This window comes from Eubalaena glacialis, chromosome 1 (genome assembly GCF_028564815.1).
Source record: "Eubalaena glacialis isolate mEubGla1 chromosome 1, mEubGla1.1.hap2.+ XY, whole genome shotgun sequence".
In the NCBI taxonomy this organism is placed as follows: Eukaryota; Metazoa; Chordata; class Mammalia; order Artiodactyla; family Balaenidae; genus Eubalaena; species Eubalaena glacialis.
In genome coordinates this window covers 35,114,732-35,133,561 of record NC_083716.1, presented here as the reverse complement: position 1 = coordinate 35,133,561, position 18,830 = coordinate 35,114,732, and the positions used below count along the sequence as shown (strand labels likewise).

Here is an 18,830-nt window from a genome sequence, read left to right as displayed (position 1 = left end):
CAGGGCTCGAACCCGTGTCCCCTGCATTGGCAGGCGGATTCTTAACCACTGTGCCACCAGGGAAGTCCCACTCATGGGTCTTTTAAACATCATGAAAAGCGATTACTGCTGTAGTCTTTCACCACATTGATATCTGGCTCACTAAAGTCAAAGTTACGGTTTCCTATTTAACTGTTTCTTTTCCTACTTCTTAGTTCTGCTAAATCAGATAATCCCACTTTTCAACTATAGGTTTTTGGGAATAGCAGCAAGTACAGGATGATTCTTTTAGATGTTTTAGATATTCAGATGGATGGGTACAAAAATTATTGCAAGAATTCTCACTGAAAACTACCTACAAAATCTGATGAAGCACTGAGTTGACAAATGTATGGCACTCAGCAATGAAGCTGAATATTTCAGTTTGGAAGATGGCAGTGGATAAATCTGTCCTTCTGGTTGTATTTCAGTTCTAGGAAACATGTTTTTAGGTCTAGTGTGGTAATTGAATACATTTTTTAAGTATACTAATGATAAGACACTGATTTCATTCTACAACAAGGAAAGAAAATGGCTACATGTTGGAAAAGTCAAACTCTTTGCTTAAGCTACGTGTATCATGATTTGGTCTTCATATTTTATCATTAAGAATTGTTATTTCACCCTCATATGATAGGTTCAAGCTATTCACTATACTGAATATCACAGAGATCTGCCACTTGAGTAAGGCACAGATAATCAGAAATTTTTTACTGACCTTATTGGTGTCATGGGAAAAAAAATGTATATACTTCATTTAAATAGTTTTTGTTAGCACCTTTCCTCCTGACAAGATAGGAAAGCAGAGTGTTGTATTTGCTTCTTTTTTCCTGACGTAACATGCTGAGGATACCTGCTCAGGGACTGCAGTTTGAGTATTATATTCACAATTTTCCATGCAATCTTTAACAGACTCAATAGAAGACTTACTGTCAAATGTCAGGTGTTGTCTGTAAATGAAGCCATGTGTGAATTGACTTCCAGGTGCTATACTCTTCCTTGCTACACACATGACTAGTGCTTTTGGCCATATTGATCCTAGTGTACATTTTCAAGTCAAGGTTCAAAGATAATTGTTGGTTAAAGGAAAATCCCTTCTCTAACGCATGTTTTCATTGATAATCAGAACTGTTTGTATTTCATAATTTACATATTATGTACATACCAAGAGTTGATTCATATTCTGAATACTAGTGGTTTCTTGTAGCCATGAAACAAAATATTTAAGAGCATACATGTGTGATACCAACTGTTCTTACTCACTGAATACCACATCTAACATTATGTAATTAATGTCCAGTAGTGTCATCTGATACAGAAACATACCAGTAAATTGTTTTCTTTCTGAGCATATTTGTCATTAATTTTGCAGCTGACCTTAGTTATACCTGTTTTTGTTAAAATAACTTAAAGTTTCTTCGCAGTTTTTAATCTTTGCTTTCAATGACAAAATTCATAATGCAGGTTTTGATTGGTTTACTAGAGTGGTTGAAAATTACATGAATGCTTCAGTGGCTTCTTATCCCTGTTTTATAATGTTTCAGTACCTGTTTAAAAATGTATTATACTTTGATTGGAACAAGGAGGTCCCCCAGTGTAAACTAATAACTTGTAATTCACTGGTCATAGCCCATTGTAAGATCCTACTGTTTTCACTCTATAAGATCATACTATTTATCATTTATGACATTCTGAGTCAAATGTGTTTTTATCACTTTTACTCTTCAGTGAGCACTTTTGAGGCATTGATACATTTTCCTAATTGGGGATTTAACACATTGATAGGACAACAACAAAATATATATTTAACCAATGTAAACAACTCATGATGTCAAAGTTTGTTAGCTGAAACAAACAGTCCCCTCTTAACTATCCTTGTAAAGCATGTGTGACCCTTGGAACATAACAATTAAGAAGCTAAAGAAATTTCCTTGAAAGTCGTAATTAATCTTTTCAATTTATGAAATGTTTGTGATCAAAGCTTTTATCACTTTTTTTTTTAATCAAACTGTCTATAGTAAACCAGTTAATTGATTGCCAGGGACCACTATTGGTCCCCAGACGACACTTAGGAGACACTGGCCAGAAGAAGGAATGAAAGACAAGAGAAAAGATGCAGAGAGGAAGAGGTGATGGTTAACATTCTATGAGATGATCTCTGTGTAGCAGGTATTAAAAAAGAGTTTTCATATGGATTTAGACTCAGTCTGTCTGGCTAACTGGCCAAAGTCTGCATCTTTTCTGGTACTTAGTGACGGCCAGAATGGAAGGATGGTGGCAAGTGTGTGTTCTTAATTGTCAATAGGGAATATACTGTGAATATATCCTCCTATTCATCCCATCCTCCTCCCTAAACCCTGGCAACCAATGATCTTTTTACTGTCTTCATAGTCTTGCCTTTTTCAGAATGTCATATAGCTGGAATCATACAGTATGTAGCCTTTTCAGATTGGTTTCTTTCACTTAGTAAATATATTTAAAGTTTCTCCGTGTCTTTCATGGCTTGATAGTTCATTTCTTGTTAATACTGAATCATATCCCATTGTCTGCACATACCACAGCTTATTTATCCATTCTCCTACTGAAGGGCATCTTGTTGCTTCCAGGTTTTGGCAGTTACAAATAAAGCTGCAGTACACATCTGTGTGCAAGTTTTTGTCTGGACATATATTTTCAACTTATTTAGGTTAATAACAAGGAGCGTAATTGCTGGATCATATGGTAAGATTATGTTTAGTTTTGTAAGAAACTACCAAATTGTCTTTCAGAGTGGCTGTACATTTTGCATTCTGACCAGCAGTAAGTTCCTGTTGCTCTATATCCTTGCAGCACTTGCTTTTGTCAGTGTTTTGGATTTAGCCATTTATATCTCATTGTTTTATTTTTTATTTTTATTTTTATTTTTTTAAATTTATTTATTAATTTTTGGCTGCATTGGGTCTTTGTTGCTGCACGTGGGTTTTCTCTTGTTGCGGCAAGCGGGGGCTACTCTTTGTGGTGCGAGGGCTTCAGTAGTGTGGCACACGGTCTCAGTAGTTGTGGTTCACAGGCTCTAGAGCTCAGGCTCAGTAGTTGTGGCGCACGGGCTTAGTTGCTCCATGGCATGTGGGAGCTTCCCGGACCAGGGCTCAAACCCGTGTCCCCTGCATTGGCAGGCGGATTCTTAACCACTGCACCACTAGTTTTAATTTGCTATTCCCTAATAACATAGATGTTGAGTGTCTTTTCATATGCTTATTAAGAGTCTTATGTCCTTCTCACACCTGTCAGAATGGCCATCATCAAAAAATCTACAAACACCCAGGAATGCAAGGATTCTTCAATATACGCAAATCAATCAATGTGATACACCATATTAACAAATTGAAGGAGAAAAACCATATGATCATCTCAATAGATGCAGAGAAAGCTTTCAACAAAATTCAACACCCATTTATGATAAAAACCCTGCAGAAAGTAGGCATAGAGGCAACTTTCCTCAACGTAATAAAGGCCATATATGACAAACCCACAGCCAACATCGTCCTCAATGGTGAAAAACTGAAACCATTTCCACAAGGATCAGGAACAAGACAAGGTTGCCCACTCTCACCACTATTATTCAACATAGTTTTGGAAGTTTTAGCCACAGCAATCAGAGAAGAAAAAGAAATAAAAGGAATCCAAATCAGAAAAGAAGAAGTAAAGCTGTCACTGTTTGCAGATGACATGATACTATACATAGAGAATCCTAAAGATGCTACCAGAAAACTACTAGAGCTAATCAATGAATTTGGTAAAGTAGCAGGATACAAAATTAATGCACAGAAATCTCTGGCATTCCTATACACTAATGATGAAAAATCTGAAAATGAAATTAGAAAACACTCCCATTTACCACTGCAACATAAAGAATAAAATATCTAGGAATAAACCTACCTAAGGAGACAAAAGACCTGTATGTAGAAAATTGTAAGATACTGATGAAGGAAATTAAAAATGATACAAATAGATGGAGAGATATACTATGTTCTTGGATTGGAAGAATCAACATTATGAAAATGACTCTACTACCCAAAGCAATCTACAGATTCAGTGCAATCCCTATCAAACTACCACTGGCATTTTTCACAGAACTAGAACAAAAAATTTCACAGTTTGTATGGAAACACAAAAGACCCCGAATAGCCAAAGCAATCTTGAGAACAAAAAACAGAGCTGGAGGAATCAGGCTCCCTGACTTCAGACTATACTACAAAGCTACAGTAATCAAGACAGTATGGTACTGGCACAAAAACAGAAACACAGATCAATGGAACAGGATAGAAAGCCCAGAGATAAACCCACGCACATATGGTCACCTTATCTTTGATAAAGGAGGCAAGAATATACAGTGGAGAAAAGACAGCCTCTTCAATAAGTGGTGCTGGGAAAACTGGACAGGTACATGTAAAAGTATGAAATTAGAACACTCCCTAACACCATACACAAAAATAAACTCAAAATAGATTAAAGACCTAAATGTAAGGCCAGACACTATCAAACTCTTAGAGGAAAACATAGGCAGAACACTCTATGACATAAATCACAGCAAAATCCTTTTTGACCCACCTCCTAGACAAATGGAAATAAAAACAAAAATAAACAAATGGGACCTAATGAAACTTAAAAGCTTTTGCACAGCAAAGGAAACCATAAACAAGACCAAAAGACAACCAAAAGAATGGGAGAAAATATTTGCAAATGAAGCAACTGACAAAGGATTAATCTCCAAAATTTACAAGCAGCTCATGCAGCTCAATATGAAAAAGACAAACAACCCAATCCAAAAATGGGCAGAAGACCTAAACAGACATTTCTCCAAAGAAGATATACAGATTGCCAACAAACACATGAAAGAATGCTCAACATCATTAATCAATAGAGAAATGCAAATCAAAACTACAATGAGGTATCACCTCACACCAGTCAGAATGGCCATCATCAAAAAATCTACAAACAATAAATGCTGGAGAGGGTGTGGAGAAAAGGGAACCCTCTTGCACTGTTGGTGGGAATGTAAATTGATACAGCCACTATGGAGAACAGTATGTAGGTTCCTTAAAAAACTAAAAATAGAACTACCATACGACCCAGCAATCCCACTACTGGGCATATACCCTGAGAAAACCATAATTCAAAAAGAGTCATGTACCAAAATGTTCATTGCAGCTCTATTTACAATAGCCAGGACATGGAAGCAACCTAAGTGTCCATCAACAGATGAATGGATAAAGAAGATGTGGCACATATATACAATGGAATATTACTCAGCCATAAAAAGAAACGAAATGGAGTTATTTGTAGTGAGGTGGATGGACCTAGAGTGTGTCATACAGAGTGAAGTAAGTCAGAAAGAGAAAAACAAATATCATATGTTAACACATATATATGGAATCTAAAAAACAAAAAAAAAATGGTCATGAAGAACCTAGGGGCAAGACGGGAATAAAGACACAGACCTACTAGAGAATGGACTTGAGGATGGGGGAGGGGGAAGGGTAAGATGCGACAACGTGAGAGAGTGGCATGGACATATATACACTACCAAATGTAAAATAGATAGCTAGTGGGAAGCAGCCGCATAGCACAGGGAGATCAGCTCGGTGCTTTGTGACCACCTAGAGGGGTGGGATAGTGAGGGTGGGAGGGAGGGAGACGCAAGAGGGAAGAGATATGCGGATATATGTATATGTATAAGTGATTCACTTTGTTATAAAGCAGAAACTAACCATTGTAAAGCAGTTATACTCCAATAAAGATGTTTAAAAAAAAAAAGTCATGTCTTCTTTGAGGAGGTGTCTGTTAAGTCTTTTGATCGTTTTTAACATCAGTTTTCTTATTGTTGAGTTTTAAATGTTCTTTGTGTATTTTGGATAACGGTTCTTTATCAGGTATATCTTTTGCAAATATTTTTTTCAGTCTGTAGCTTGTCTTATTCTCTTGATCTTTCTTCTTTTTTAATGTAGTCATTTACAGCTATAAATTTCTCTCTAAGCACTGCTTGGATTTCTGCTTTGACCTGTTGATTATTCAGGAGTGTGTTGTTTAATTTTCACATACTTGTAAATTTCCCAAATGCCCTTCTCTTATTGATTTCTAATTTCATTCCATTGTGATCAAAGAACATACTTTGCTATCTGTTCTTTTAAATGATTAAGGCTTGTTTTATGGCCTAGCAAGCTTTATACTTGCAAATGTTCCATGTGTACTTGGGAAGATGTGTGTTCTGTTGGTGGTGGTGGTGGTGGTAGAGTGTGATATAAATATCTAGTTGACTCATAGAATTTTGAAGTCTTCTATTTCCTTGTCGTTCTTTTACCTATTCATTGAAAGTGGACTATTGAAGTCTACAGCTATTGTTGAATTGTCTGCTTCTCCAGTTCTGCCCATTTTTGCTTCGTTTATTTTGGACTGTTGTTATGTGCATAAATGTTCCTAATTGTTACATCTTTCTGATGGATTGTCCCTTTTACCATCATAAAATGTCCTTCTTTGTTTCTAGTAACACTTTTTGTCTTAAAGTTGATTTTAACTGATATCAATGTTGCCACTTCCACTCTTTATGTAAATTCTTAGATTACTTTCAAGTTAAATTTTATTACAGGTTTGTTTTTTATTTCTTTATTGTTCTCAACTAAGCATTAATTCAAACTTCTGTGTAGAGAGGAAGATAACTATCAATTACCCTCAAAAACTGGTTGTCAAATGTTAAGTGGAGTGTAAAGCTTAGAAGGAAAAGATATTCACTAGGGATGATGAATGATTCCTGGGAGAAACCTTTCCTAGAAAATCTAGCAAATAAAATTAATAGTTGTTACTATTTTATTTTATAATATTTTCTTTTAATAATATTAACAGTGATATCAGTAGCTATCACTTCCTAACAGGCGCTGACTCTTTGCCAGGCACTATGTCGATCAGTTTGCCTATATTATTTTAAGCTTCTCAAAAGCTCTACACAATAGATAGTGTCCTTATTCTACAGCTAAGGAAGCAGACTTGGCAAATTTATTTAATGGAATCCCATGGGTTTCTAGCAAGTAAGGAGCCAGGATTTTAAATTGCCAAAGCACATCAGAAGCTAGAGGGGAAGGTTACCTAAAGGATGCAGTTTGTTTAGTCAGCCTCCCAATGCACAAAGCAGGGTGGAGAAAGAGGAGGAGTAAATTTGGAGAGGCAAACAGAATATTGAGCACAATTAGTTTATATGTTAATATATTCCAGACTAGTATACTATACATCATGTTCTATGCTTCCTTTTTTTTTTCTTAGCAATATATGGTAGATACCATTTTATATTAGTGTATAAAGAGCTTTCTTTTTCTTTGTAGTTGTATAGTATTCTGTTACATAAATGTATGGTTATATAACCAGTCTCCTAATGATGGACATACAGTCTGTTTGTAATCTTTTACTACTACAAAGAGTGCTGTCATAAACAACTGTGTAAAATAATTTTACACATGTGCAAAATGACTAGAGTGGAATTGCTATAAGTCAAAAGGTATGTGCAGTTATAACATTAATAGACATCATGAAATTGGCTTTTGTAGAGATTATGTCTGTTTAATCTTCCCAACAGTGTATTGGAGTGCCTGCTTTTCCATTGCCTTTACCAACATGCTGCTATCAATATACAGAACTAATTATATGTGCTGCCTTAGCATTGATCAAAGCTCAGTAGAATGTTCACTAAGGTTTTTTCTTTTATTATGAAATTTCATTTGTTGAGAAAGAATATATAACTACATATGAGGAATAATGACTAATAAACTATCATCCATTTACCTATCCCTCAGGTTTAGAGATAAAATATCCTGGTGATTTCAACTTTTTATCATTAAGTAATGACTATTTTATCTATAAGAATTTTTTGTGTGTATCTTAAACTTCTATATAATATAGACATGATAATATAGAATACAGTTGCCCCTCGGTATCTGCGGGAGGTTGGTTCCAGGACCCCTGCAGATACCAAAATCCATGGATGCTCAAGTCCCTTATATAAAATGGCATAGTATTTGCATATAATTTATGCACATACTACTATATACTTTATTTTATTTTATTTTATTTATTTATTTTTGGCCGCGTTGGGTCTTCATTGCTGCACGCAGGCTTTCTCTAGTTGTGGCGAGCGGGGGCTACTCTTCATTGCGGTGCGCAGGCTTCTCCTTGCGGTGGCTTCTCTTGTTGCGGAGCATTAGCTCTAGGCGCGCGGGCTTCAGTAGTTGTGGCACACGGGCTTAGTTGCTCCACAGCATGTGGGATCTTCCTGGACCAGGGATCGAAACTGTGTCCGCTGCGTTGGCAGGTGAATTCTTAACCACTGCACCACCAGGGCAGTCCCCCTACTATATACTTTAAATCATCTCTAGATTACTCATAATATTCTAATACGGTGTAAATGGTAAGTTGTTGCTGGTGTGCAGCAACTTTGAGTTTTGCTTTGGGAAACTTTCTGGAATTTTTTTCCCCTAGATATTTTCATTCTGCAGTTGGTTGAATATGCAGATGCAGAACCCAAAGATTTGGAGGGCCAACTGTAGAATGAAAATATAGCTATACCAGATTTTTTTAAATAGATTTGTTATTTTAGGACAATTTTTAATTTACAAAAAAATTTCAAAGATAGTACAGAGAGTTCCCAAATATCCCATATCCAGTTTCTTCTGTTATTAACATCTTATGTAGTATGGTACACATTTGTTATAATTAATGTACCAGTACTGATATTATTATTAACTGAAGTCCATACTTTACTCAGGTTTTCTTAATTTTTCCCTAATGTCCTTATTCTGTTCCAGGATCCTGTTCAGGATATTATATTACATTTAGTCATGTCTCCTTAATGCTCCTCTTGGCTGTAACAGCTTCTCAGACTTTCCTTGTTTTTGTTGACCTTGACGGTTTTGAGCAATACTGGTTAGATGTTTTACAGAATGTCTCACAATTCGGATCTGTCTGATGTTTTTCCCATTATCTACTGGGGTTATGAGTTTTGGGGTACAAGACCACAGAGATGAAGTGCCATTTTCATCACATCACATCCCAGGCACATACTATCAATATTACTTATCACTCATGATACTGACCTTGATCATCTCAGTAAGGTTATGTTTGTCAGGTTTTTTCACTGTAAAGTTACTCTTTTTTCCCCCCTTTCATACCAGCTTTTTTGATGTTGTTGCATTTGCTTATCTTTTCTCATCCTTTTATTTTCAGTTCTTCTGAATTCTTTTGTAAATAAGTGTAAACTTATTGTGATACTCATATAGTTGGGTTTTTACTGTCAAATTTCATGCATTCTATTTGTCCTTTTTTCTCTTTTTTTTCCCCTTTAGTTGATCATCTTCTGGATTGAAATGCTTTTTCCTCTGATACTATATTTTCCCCTGTACTTTTTTTTTTTTTTTGGCTGTGTTGAGTCTTCATTGCTGCGCGCGAGATTTCTCTATACGCGGCAAGCGGGGGCTACTCTTTGTTGCGGTGCGCAGGCTTCTTATTGCAGTGGCTTCTCTTGTTGCGGAGCACGGGCTCTAGGCGCACGGGCTTCAGTAGTTGTGGCACGTGGGCTCAGTAGTTGTGGCTCGTGGGCTCTAGAGCGCAGGCTCAGTAGTTGTGGCGCACGGGCTTAGTTGCTCCTCGGCGTGTGGGATCTTCCCGGGCCAGGCCATGTCCCCTGCATTGGCAGGTGGATTCTTAACCACTGCGCCACCAGGGAAGTCCCAGAAAGTACTGTGAGCAGTTGTATGCCAACAAATTGGATAACCTAGAAGTAAAGGATAAATTCCTAGAAACATAAAACGTACAAAGACTGAATCATGAAGAAATAAAAAATGTGAACAGACCAATAACAACTAAGGAGATCATAAAACTCCCAACAAAGAAAAACCCAGGACCAGATGGTTTCACTGGTGAATTCTGCCAAACACTTAAGGAAGAATTAATGCCAGTCTTTCTCAGACTCTTTAAAATTAAAGAGGAGGGAACATTCCCAAACGCATTTTATGAGGCCAGCATTACCCCGATACCAAAGCCAGATACAGACACTATAAGAAAACTACAAGCCAATATCCCTGATGAATATAGATGAAAAAATTCTCAACAAAATATTAGCAAAACAAATCCAACAGCATATTAAAGCATCGTACACCATGATCAAGTGGGATTTATCCCTGGGATGCAAGGATGGTTCAATATCTGCATATCAATCAGTGTGATATACCACATTAATAGAATGAAAGATAAAAATCTTATTATCTCTGCATCTCATTATCTGCAGGATGCAGAAAAGCATTTGACAGAATTCAACATCCTTTCATGATAAAAACTCTCAACAAATTGGGTATAGAAGGACGTACCTCAACGTCATAAAGGCTGTATATGACAAGCTCACAGCTAACATCATACGCAGTGTACCCACTAAGATCAAGAACAAGACAAGGGTGTCTGTTCTCACCACTCCCGTCCTACCCAGAGCAATTAGTCAAGAAAAAGAAATAAAAGACATCTGAATCCGAAAGAAAGAAGTAAAATTGTCTTTGCTTGGAGATGATATGATCTTATATATAGAAAATCCTAAAGACTCCACCAAAAGCCTGTTAGAACTAATAAATGAATTCAGTAAAGTTGCAGGATACAAAATCAACATAAAAATCAGTTGTGTTTCTATATATACACTAAGCTATCTGAAAAAGAAATAAAATAATCCCATTTATAATACCAAAAATAATAAAATACTTAGGAGTAAAACAAAATTTCAAAACACTGATGCAAGAAATTAAAGAAGACACAAATAAATGAAAAGCTATCTCATATTCATGGATTGGCAGAATTAATATTGTTAAAATGTCCATACTACCCAAAGCCATCTATAATATTCAGTGTAATCCCTGAAAGTCCAATGGCATTTTTTACAGAATTAGGAAAAATAATCCTAAAATTGTATGGAACTACAAAAGACCCCAAATAGCCAAAGCAATCCTGAGAAAGAAGAACAAAGCAGGTGACATCACATTTACTGATTGAAACTTTATTACAAAGCTATAATAAAGCAATATGGTACTAGTGTAAAAAGACACGTAGGCCAATGGAACAGAGTTGAGAGCCCAGAATTAAACCCACACATATATGTTCAACTAATATTTGACAAGGGAGCCAAGAATACTCAGGGAAGTCTCTTCAGTAAGTGATGTTGGGAAAACTGAATTGTTACATGCAAAAGACTGAAATTGGCCCCTGTCTTATTCCTCTCACGAAAAATTAACTCAAAATGGATTAGAGATTTAAATTTAGGACCAGAAACTATAAACGTTCTAGAATAAAACATAGGAAAGTCTCCTTGACATTGATCTTGGCAATGATTTTTTGGATATGACACCAAAAGCACAAGCAACAAAAGCAGAAATAAACAAGTTGGACTATATCAAACTGAAGAGCTTTTGCACAGCAAAAGAAACAATTAGCAAAATGAAAAGGTAACCTATGGAATGAGAAAATACTTGTAAATCACCTGTCTGATAGGGGATTAATATCCAAAATATAAGGAATTTATACAACTCAATATCCAAGAATAAAATCCATACACAATCTGATTTAAAAATGGGTTAAAATCTTGAATAGAAAATTTTCTGTAGAAGACATACAAATGGTCGACTGATGCATGAAAAGATGCTCAACATCACTAATCATTGAGGAAATGGAAATCAAAACCACAATGAGATGTTACCTCACATCTGTTAGAATAGCTATTAACAAATAGACAACAAGTGTTAACAAGGCTGTGGAGAAAAGGGTACTGTGTGCACTGTTTGTGGGGATGTTAATTGGTACAGCCACTATGAAAAACTATATGGAGATTACTCAAAAAAAGTTTTTTAACTATCGTGTGATCCAGCAATCCCACTTCTGAGTAGATATCCGAAGGAATGAAATCACTGTCTGGAAGAGATACCTACACCCCCATGTTCACTGCAGCATTATTCACAATAGCCAAGACATGGAAACAACCTAAGTGTCCATTGACGGATGAATGGATAAAGAAAATGTGTGTATATATACAGTAGAATATTCAGCCTTTTTTAAAAAAAATAAAAGGAAACCCTGCCTTTTGCAAGAACATGGGTAGATCTTAAGGGCATTGTGCTAAGCAAAATAAGTCAGAGAAAGACAAATACTATATGTTCTCACTTATATGTGGACTCTAAAATATCCAAACTCAAATACTAGAATGGTTGGGGCTGGGGGTTGGGGAATATTGGGAAATGTTGGTCAAGGGCTACAAACTTCCATTTAAAAGATGAATCAGTTCTAGAGATTAATGTACAATATGGTGACCATAATTAGCACTGTATTATATAAATGAAGGTTCAGAGAGTAGATCTTAAGTGTTAGCACCACAAAGATGGTAATTATGTAAGAGGATTGAAGTGTTAACTAACCTTATTGTGGTGATCATTTCTCAATATATATTATCAAATTATCACATTCTACACCTTAAACATATATGTTATATGTCAATAATAATAAAGCTGGAAAAATGTATAGTTATCTTTTTTTATAAGACTGATCAGTGGATACAGGTGTTATCAACCTGATACATCCAATAGAATTCCCTGTCAGTTTCCACCTACTGGTTTTAGCAGAGATTGATAATTTTTCTATTCATTGCCTCTAGATCTATTATTTCATTAGATGATACAGAAGAATGACATTGTAATTCTTTCTCTTTTTTTTGAGTTCGTTAGCTTAGAATACTTGTTAAAGATGAACCAAGAAGGGATTGCTAAATTGGGGTGAATAGCATATATACTTTTGCTGGATTAGGTACTATACCATTTTATATGCACCTGCAATGGATGAGTTTGCCTGTTTACTTACAGCTTTGCCAATAGATTGGCTAACATTTTAGTTTGTCAGTATAATCTGTTAGGTAAGAAGAGGTATCTCAGAGTTTTAATTTCCATTTCTTTATGAGTGAGGTGGCTAACCATTGGAAAGCAAGAAAGAATGCTGTTGTGTTGGTTTTTTTTTTTTAACATCTTTATTGGAGTATAATTGCTTTACAATGGTGTGTTAGTTTCTGCTGTATCACAAAGTGAATCAGCTATACATGTACATATATCCCCATATCCCCTCCATCTTGCATCTCCCTTCCACCCTCCCTATCCCACCCCTCTAGGTGGTCACAAAGCACAGAGCTGAGCTCCCTGTGCTATGCAGCTGCTTCCCACTAGCTATTTTACATTTGGTAGTGTATATATGTCCATGCCACTCTCTCACTTCGTCCCAGCTTACCCTTCCCCTTCCCCGTGTCCTCAAGTCCATTCTCTACGTCTGCATCTTTATTCTTGTCCTGCCCCTAGGTTCTTCAGAACCTTTTTTTTTTTTTTTAAGATTCCATATATGTGTTAGCATACGTTATTCGTTTTTCTCTTGCTGACTTACTTCACTCTGTATGACAGACTCTAGGTCCATCCACCTCATTACAAATAACTCAATTTCATTTCTCTTTATGGCTGAGTAATATTCCATTGTATATATGTGCCACATCTTCTTTATCCATTCATCTGTTGATGGACACTTAGGTTGCTTCCATGTCCTGGCTGTTGTAAATAGAGCTGCAATGAACATTTTGGTACATGACTCTTTTTGAATTAGGGTTTTCTCTGGGTATATATATGCCCAGTAGTGGGATTGCTGGGTCGTATGGTAGTTCTATTTTTAGTTATTTAAGGAACCTCCATACTGTTTTCCATAGTGGCTGTATCAATTAACATTCCCACCAACAGTGCCAGAGGGTTCCCTTTTCTCCACACCCTCTCCAGCATTTATTGTTTGTAGATTTTTTGATGATGGCCATTCTGACTGGTGTGAGGTGATACCTCATTGTAGTTTTGATTTGCATTTCTCTAATGATTAGTGATGTTGAGCATCCTTTTGTTTGAAAAAGGGTACTAAATATATATAAAATATATTTTCCCCAAATTTAAAAAAGTTTTTCATGGCTTCAATTTAATGAGAATTTTACATTTTTAATATTTTCTAAGCTATCAGTTAACTTTCTAAGAATAGTCTGCATTGTTTCCTCTAACCACATGGCCCTCTGTTACTCACCATAAATCCAAGCGGTTACTTTCCTGACTGCTCTCATAAAATATATTGTTGGCTTATTTCATTACTTGAAAACCAGTACAGACTTAAGAATTCAAGTACTTTCTTCATATAATTAAGAGTTTCTAGTAATATTTACACTTGGCCATCAGAGAAGTGTTTATTTTTGCTTTGCATTATATCTAAACGTCTATGGATGATCAAAATAAAGGAATTGAAAAACCGAAATCCTATTCCCTAATGATTCAATCTTTGAGTACCCTCTGATGTTAAAGTTTGTAGGTAGGCATCTCATTAGATCTTCTTTGGCCCTCCTTTATATACCCTCTTATGAGGCAGATGACTAGAATACTTTCAAAGTAAGGATTTCTTGCGTTTATTGCTGGATCACATCTAGTCTTGTTCCCTAAGATTTAAATATAAATTTGTTTTAGTAAGTATCTTCAATAGGGTGAGGCTTTCTGGGTGCACACTATATATAAATACTGGTAGCTGAATTATAGGTCCAAAACACAATTACAGAATCTTACATTTTTTAAAAAGTAATTACTAATTATAGTCTGGTGTCTTCTGCCTCTTCATTCCCAGATTCCCCGGCACCATGAATTTTCCTCTTCCTCCTTGTTCCAGACCTTTAGGCAAAAAAGATCTGTCCTTTATTTCTTACCTCAGATTTTCCTGAAACAGTCTTATTTTTATACCAGAGCCTTATACCATAAATTTTTCCTCAAACATCTGTCTTGGATTATACCTCCTATTCCAGAGTTCTATTCTACTTAACTTAGTATGCCATTTTTGAAAGAACTAATATCTGACATTGGTACAGTGTAACACTAAGTACTGTATTAAGAGCTTCATATGCATTAATTTTCACAAAAACTCTGAGGTAGATATTATCTTCATTATCATTATAGATGTAGAAATTGAGGTCTGGAGGTAGCATTTTGTCCAAATTCACATGGTAGACCCTACCTAATCCTTCCCCGCCTTGTTATTTTGCCTCCTAAGGAGCCTACTGTGAGTTTCTCATATAAAGGGGAAAAGAAAATGAAACAGTAATGTCAGGTTGACTTTCCTTAGGGTATGGTTACCTGAATTTTATGATAACCCTTTGTTATTCTCTAAAAAGTAGTTTTTCTTATTAATAAAAGTAATTATATTCTCATCATGGAAAATTTGAAAAATATAAGTATGTTTAAAGAAGAAAAAGGAATATGTAATAATTCCTTGGCATATATGTAGTATGTGCATAATTAATATTGCCATCTATTTTTATGTATTAATGATAATTGATAGTGGTGTTTCTTTTATCACAGCTTAACTTTTTCAACTTTTAATTTGGAAATTCAAAGAATTTAATACCTTAGGCATGGTTTCTCCTAAAAGCAGACAAAACATTTTTTCTCTAATAAGGTTTAATATTTCTTTATCCTTTCTAACTCAACTCTCTTTTATATTAAGCTACTTTAGATTGATGCTACTTTCTCTTTTTTTGTACTCACTTTAGATACAAAATCTTGTGGATTCTATTCTAGTTTATTCTGACTTTAAATATTCTTAGTTTTCCTAAAATATCATATTCATTTTAGCATGCCTGTCACCAGGAACTTCCTTCCTGCCTATTGTGTCATGTTCTTCAGAGATCTGGCTAACGGTTTCTATCAATTAACCCCCACCTTACTGGCATACTAGCTTTTTAAAAATATATAAACCCTTTGAATAAAGTCTTTTGCCTCTAGTTAGGTCTTCTAGCATGCCCCCCTTTTCAGATCATAGATTTCAAGGTCAATATTCACTTCTGTTAATTAGTAAATATTTACATACAGACAGTAATATTAAAACTCTTTGCATCCTTACCCCCTCTATAATCTTAACTCAAAATTTGTTAACATGTATCTGTGTAGTTTGTATGACACTATCATATATTTGTCAGTTTTGCCATAAAGTTTTCCAGTTGTTTAATGTGTATTTATTGTTTGTCCCTAACTAGATTGTAGGCTCCTTGGAGGCAGAGGCTAGTGTGTTAAATTTTATTTACATTTATTTTAATGCATAGTAAAATGCTATGTGTACAATAGGTGCTTAATAAGTACTTAGTAGTTGACGTTACAGCCCTCAAATATTCTGTGGGCTAATCTATTCTAATGAGGAAAAATTTAGGCTTTCCCTTGGCATAAGCTATGTACTCATAAAGAACTACTTTGATGATCTTTAGTTACTTTTCTTGGTAATACACTATATATATACACCAAGACATAATATTCATCTACTTTGACTCTGAATCTTTTATTCAGCATTGGTTTGGTTTTGTTTCGAGGGGTTTTTGGTCAATTATTATTAGTTTGGTTAAATAAAAAATTGTCCAAGAACATATCCTTTCCTCTGTTTACAATCTAATGACTAACTTTCATCATTAAGCAAAGTAAATTAAAGCCTGAGTTTGCAGGATGTTTGTTTTTACATAAAAAATGGTAAAATCTCAACCTACAAGCAGAGCAATTAAAGATGAACTTACATGAGCTTGTCTGGGGCTCTTAGACCTAGCCTCCGGCATCTTAGTGTTTAAAACAGTGATGAATGCTAGAGAAAGAGTCAAAAGTTAAAACTCTTTACTATCCCATCAAAATTCCCACGTGTTTTTAACTCAATTGAATTGGTGGTTGTGATATTCATGTTTTCAGTAAAATCCACATTTGTTGTTAGACCATATAATTAATACTTTTTTTAAGTTGTTTTTTTAACAATGAATTGAGTCAAATACTTGCCACAGAGTGCTGCAGCTAGGTCCTGTGCCATTATATTCTAATGCCTTGTGGAACAGGCCAAAGTGCCCTGATATACTGCCAAGTACCATGTGCTGAAGATAGCTGTAGCTTAGACAGTCCCTGAGAGTGATAGATACCAATCATCATTAAAAAGCATTTTTTAAGCACCTATCTGTACATGGTTCTATCCTAGGCACTGTACAAAACGAGTTAAACAGACATGGCCCCTGCCCCCTGGGAGTTTTCAATCTCAGATGATGCTGACATGGACAGACTTAAAGGATATTGAGACAACTGAACAAACATTGAACAAGAACATAAGTACTAACATTATGCACAAGCAAAGGGGTAAGTGCATTTTGTGGGATAGTATGTAAAGGAAGCCTCGTGGAACAGGCTTCCACGAGGCTTCAGCCTCGTGAACAGGGTGGGGTAGAACAATTAGTCAGCCTCTATCAGGTTAGGTTAGTTTTCGTTGGGAATTTGGGTTTTCATACAGATTTAATCAAAGTAGGGACAGGACATTCCAGAAGTAGTGTGCAACAAAAAGAAGACTTGGAGCAAGGAAAGAAGTTTAGAACTGTATTGTTAGAATCTTGGTGACCTCGAAAATCTGCAATTCTCAGCAGTTCTGAACCTGAAAGTGGGGTTGATGTTTTGGCTTAGCAAGTTGGCATTTGAGTTGGGTCTGGCAATCTCTTTTATAAATTTGGCCACTTAACAGAAACCTTGGAGTTCATGGGAGCTGTTATCATCTTAGGGACTTATACAAGGTTATCTTGTGAAGCATTAAATTATGTTTTGTGTTAGAAACTTTAGCACCCTGGCAGCGTTTAGAAATTATTTTTCAAGAATTGGTCAGAGGTGTTTTTGAGGATACCTTTCTATCCCCAAGAAAGGTCCTGGGAATTCTGGGTATGATTGTATGCAGTGTCAGGAGATTTTGAACACTAAGTATTAGCTGCCCTTCAGTCATTAATTCTTAATTTCCAAAATGTACCTTTAACACCATGCATACAGAGACTTGAATTTAAATCACAACACAACAATCACAACAAATCTACTTTTGCAGTGTCTGCCAGATAAAACTGATTACTTCTTTTCAATAGACATGGACTTAGGAGTTTCCCTAATAGTTCTCAGCTCACTGTTTGATGTCATTCCAGTCTGAAATGTGAAGATTTGAATTTACCCAAAACATTACGTGTAGTTATTTTCTTTACAAAAGCTTTATTGTGCAAAAGAATTCACAATAGATTTCCTTTTAATTGCAAGTTTCCCTAGTGCCCTTTAAATTATTGAATTTTCAAAACTTGTATTTATACAAAGCTTCTCCAATTGCCATTCATTGTGTAAATACAGTATTGTTGGAAACGTAAGTGATGAAGCCCACTGAGGCATGAAAAATTCAATAATACCTTTTTAAAATACTAAATAAAACCTTTTTATGCCCTTGCATATTTAACTTGTGAAGTACGTTTATTCATACTTCTTCCTCCCCATCAGAATTGAGATTTTCAAGGGCTAGAGTCTTGCCTTTCCTCATTTCCCGTAACTGTTTGTACTTTAATCTGACAATAAGAAGAGGCTAATGACTGTTGCTGTTTTCCTTTTCTGACCTCAAGTCATAGGATAGTACATGATAAGCTTCCTAATAAGAAAAATATGATTGAGGGACTGCATCCGGAGGATTTGAGTGATTGTTCTTATTCATCAAATAGCTTGCCTAGATAATCTTTAGCTCTCAGAAATACCTCCCCTGGGTGGCAGTTTATAATTCTAATGGTATGTTTACCACTAGACATTTATCCTTCCTTTTAAATATTAAACTAATCTTGGACTAGTCTATCTGGAAAAGACTTGAGAGGTTTAGGCAAAATAAACTTAAAACAAAAGCCTAGACAGAATTTT

At 35.6% G+C, this 18,830-nt stretch overlaps 1 protein-coding gene across 3 annotated transcripts in view; it reads left to right on the top strand.

Annotated features, from left to right (window-relative positions):
- MARCHF5 (membrane associated ring-CH-type finger 5) overlaps positions 1-18,830 on the top strand; it is a 50,388-nt gene that overhangs the window by 18,911 nt on the left and 12,647 nt on the right. Inside the window, exon 2 of one of the 3 annotated variants that reach the window (XM_061171827.1) lies at positions 17,113-17,267. The exons of the other annotated variants lie outside the window; for them this stretch is intronic. Coding sequence (XP_061027810.1) covers positions 17,174-17,267 — 94 coding nt within the window. The 5' untranslated portion in view covers positions 17,113-17,173. The remainder of the gene's footprint in view (positions 1-17,112; positions 17,268-18,830) is intronic. 3 annotated transcript variants of the gene reach the window in all.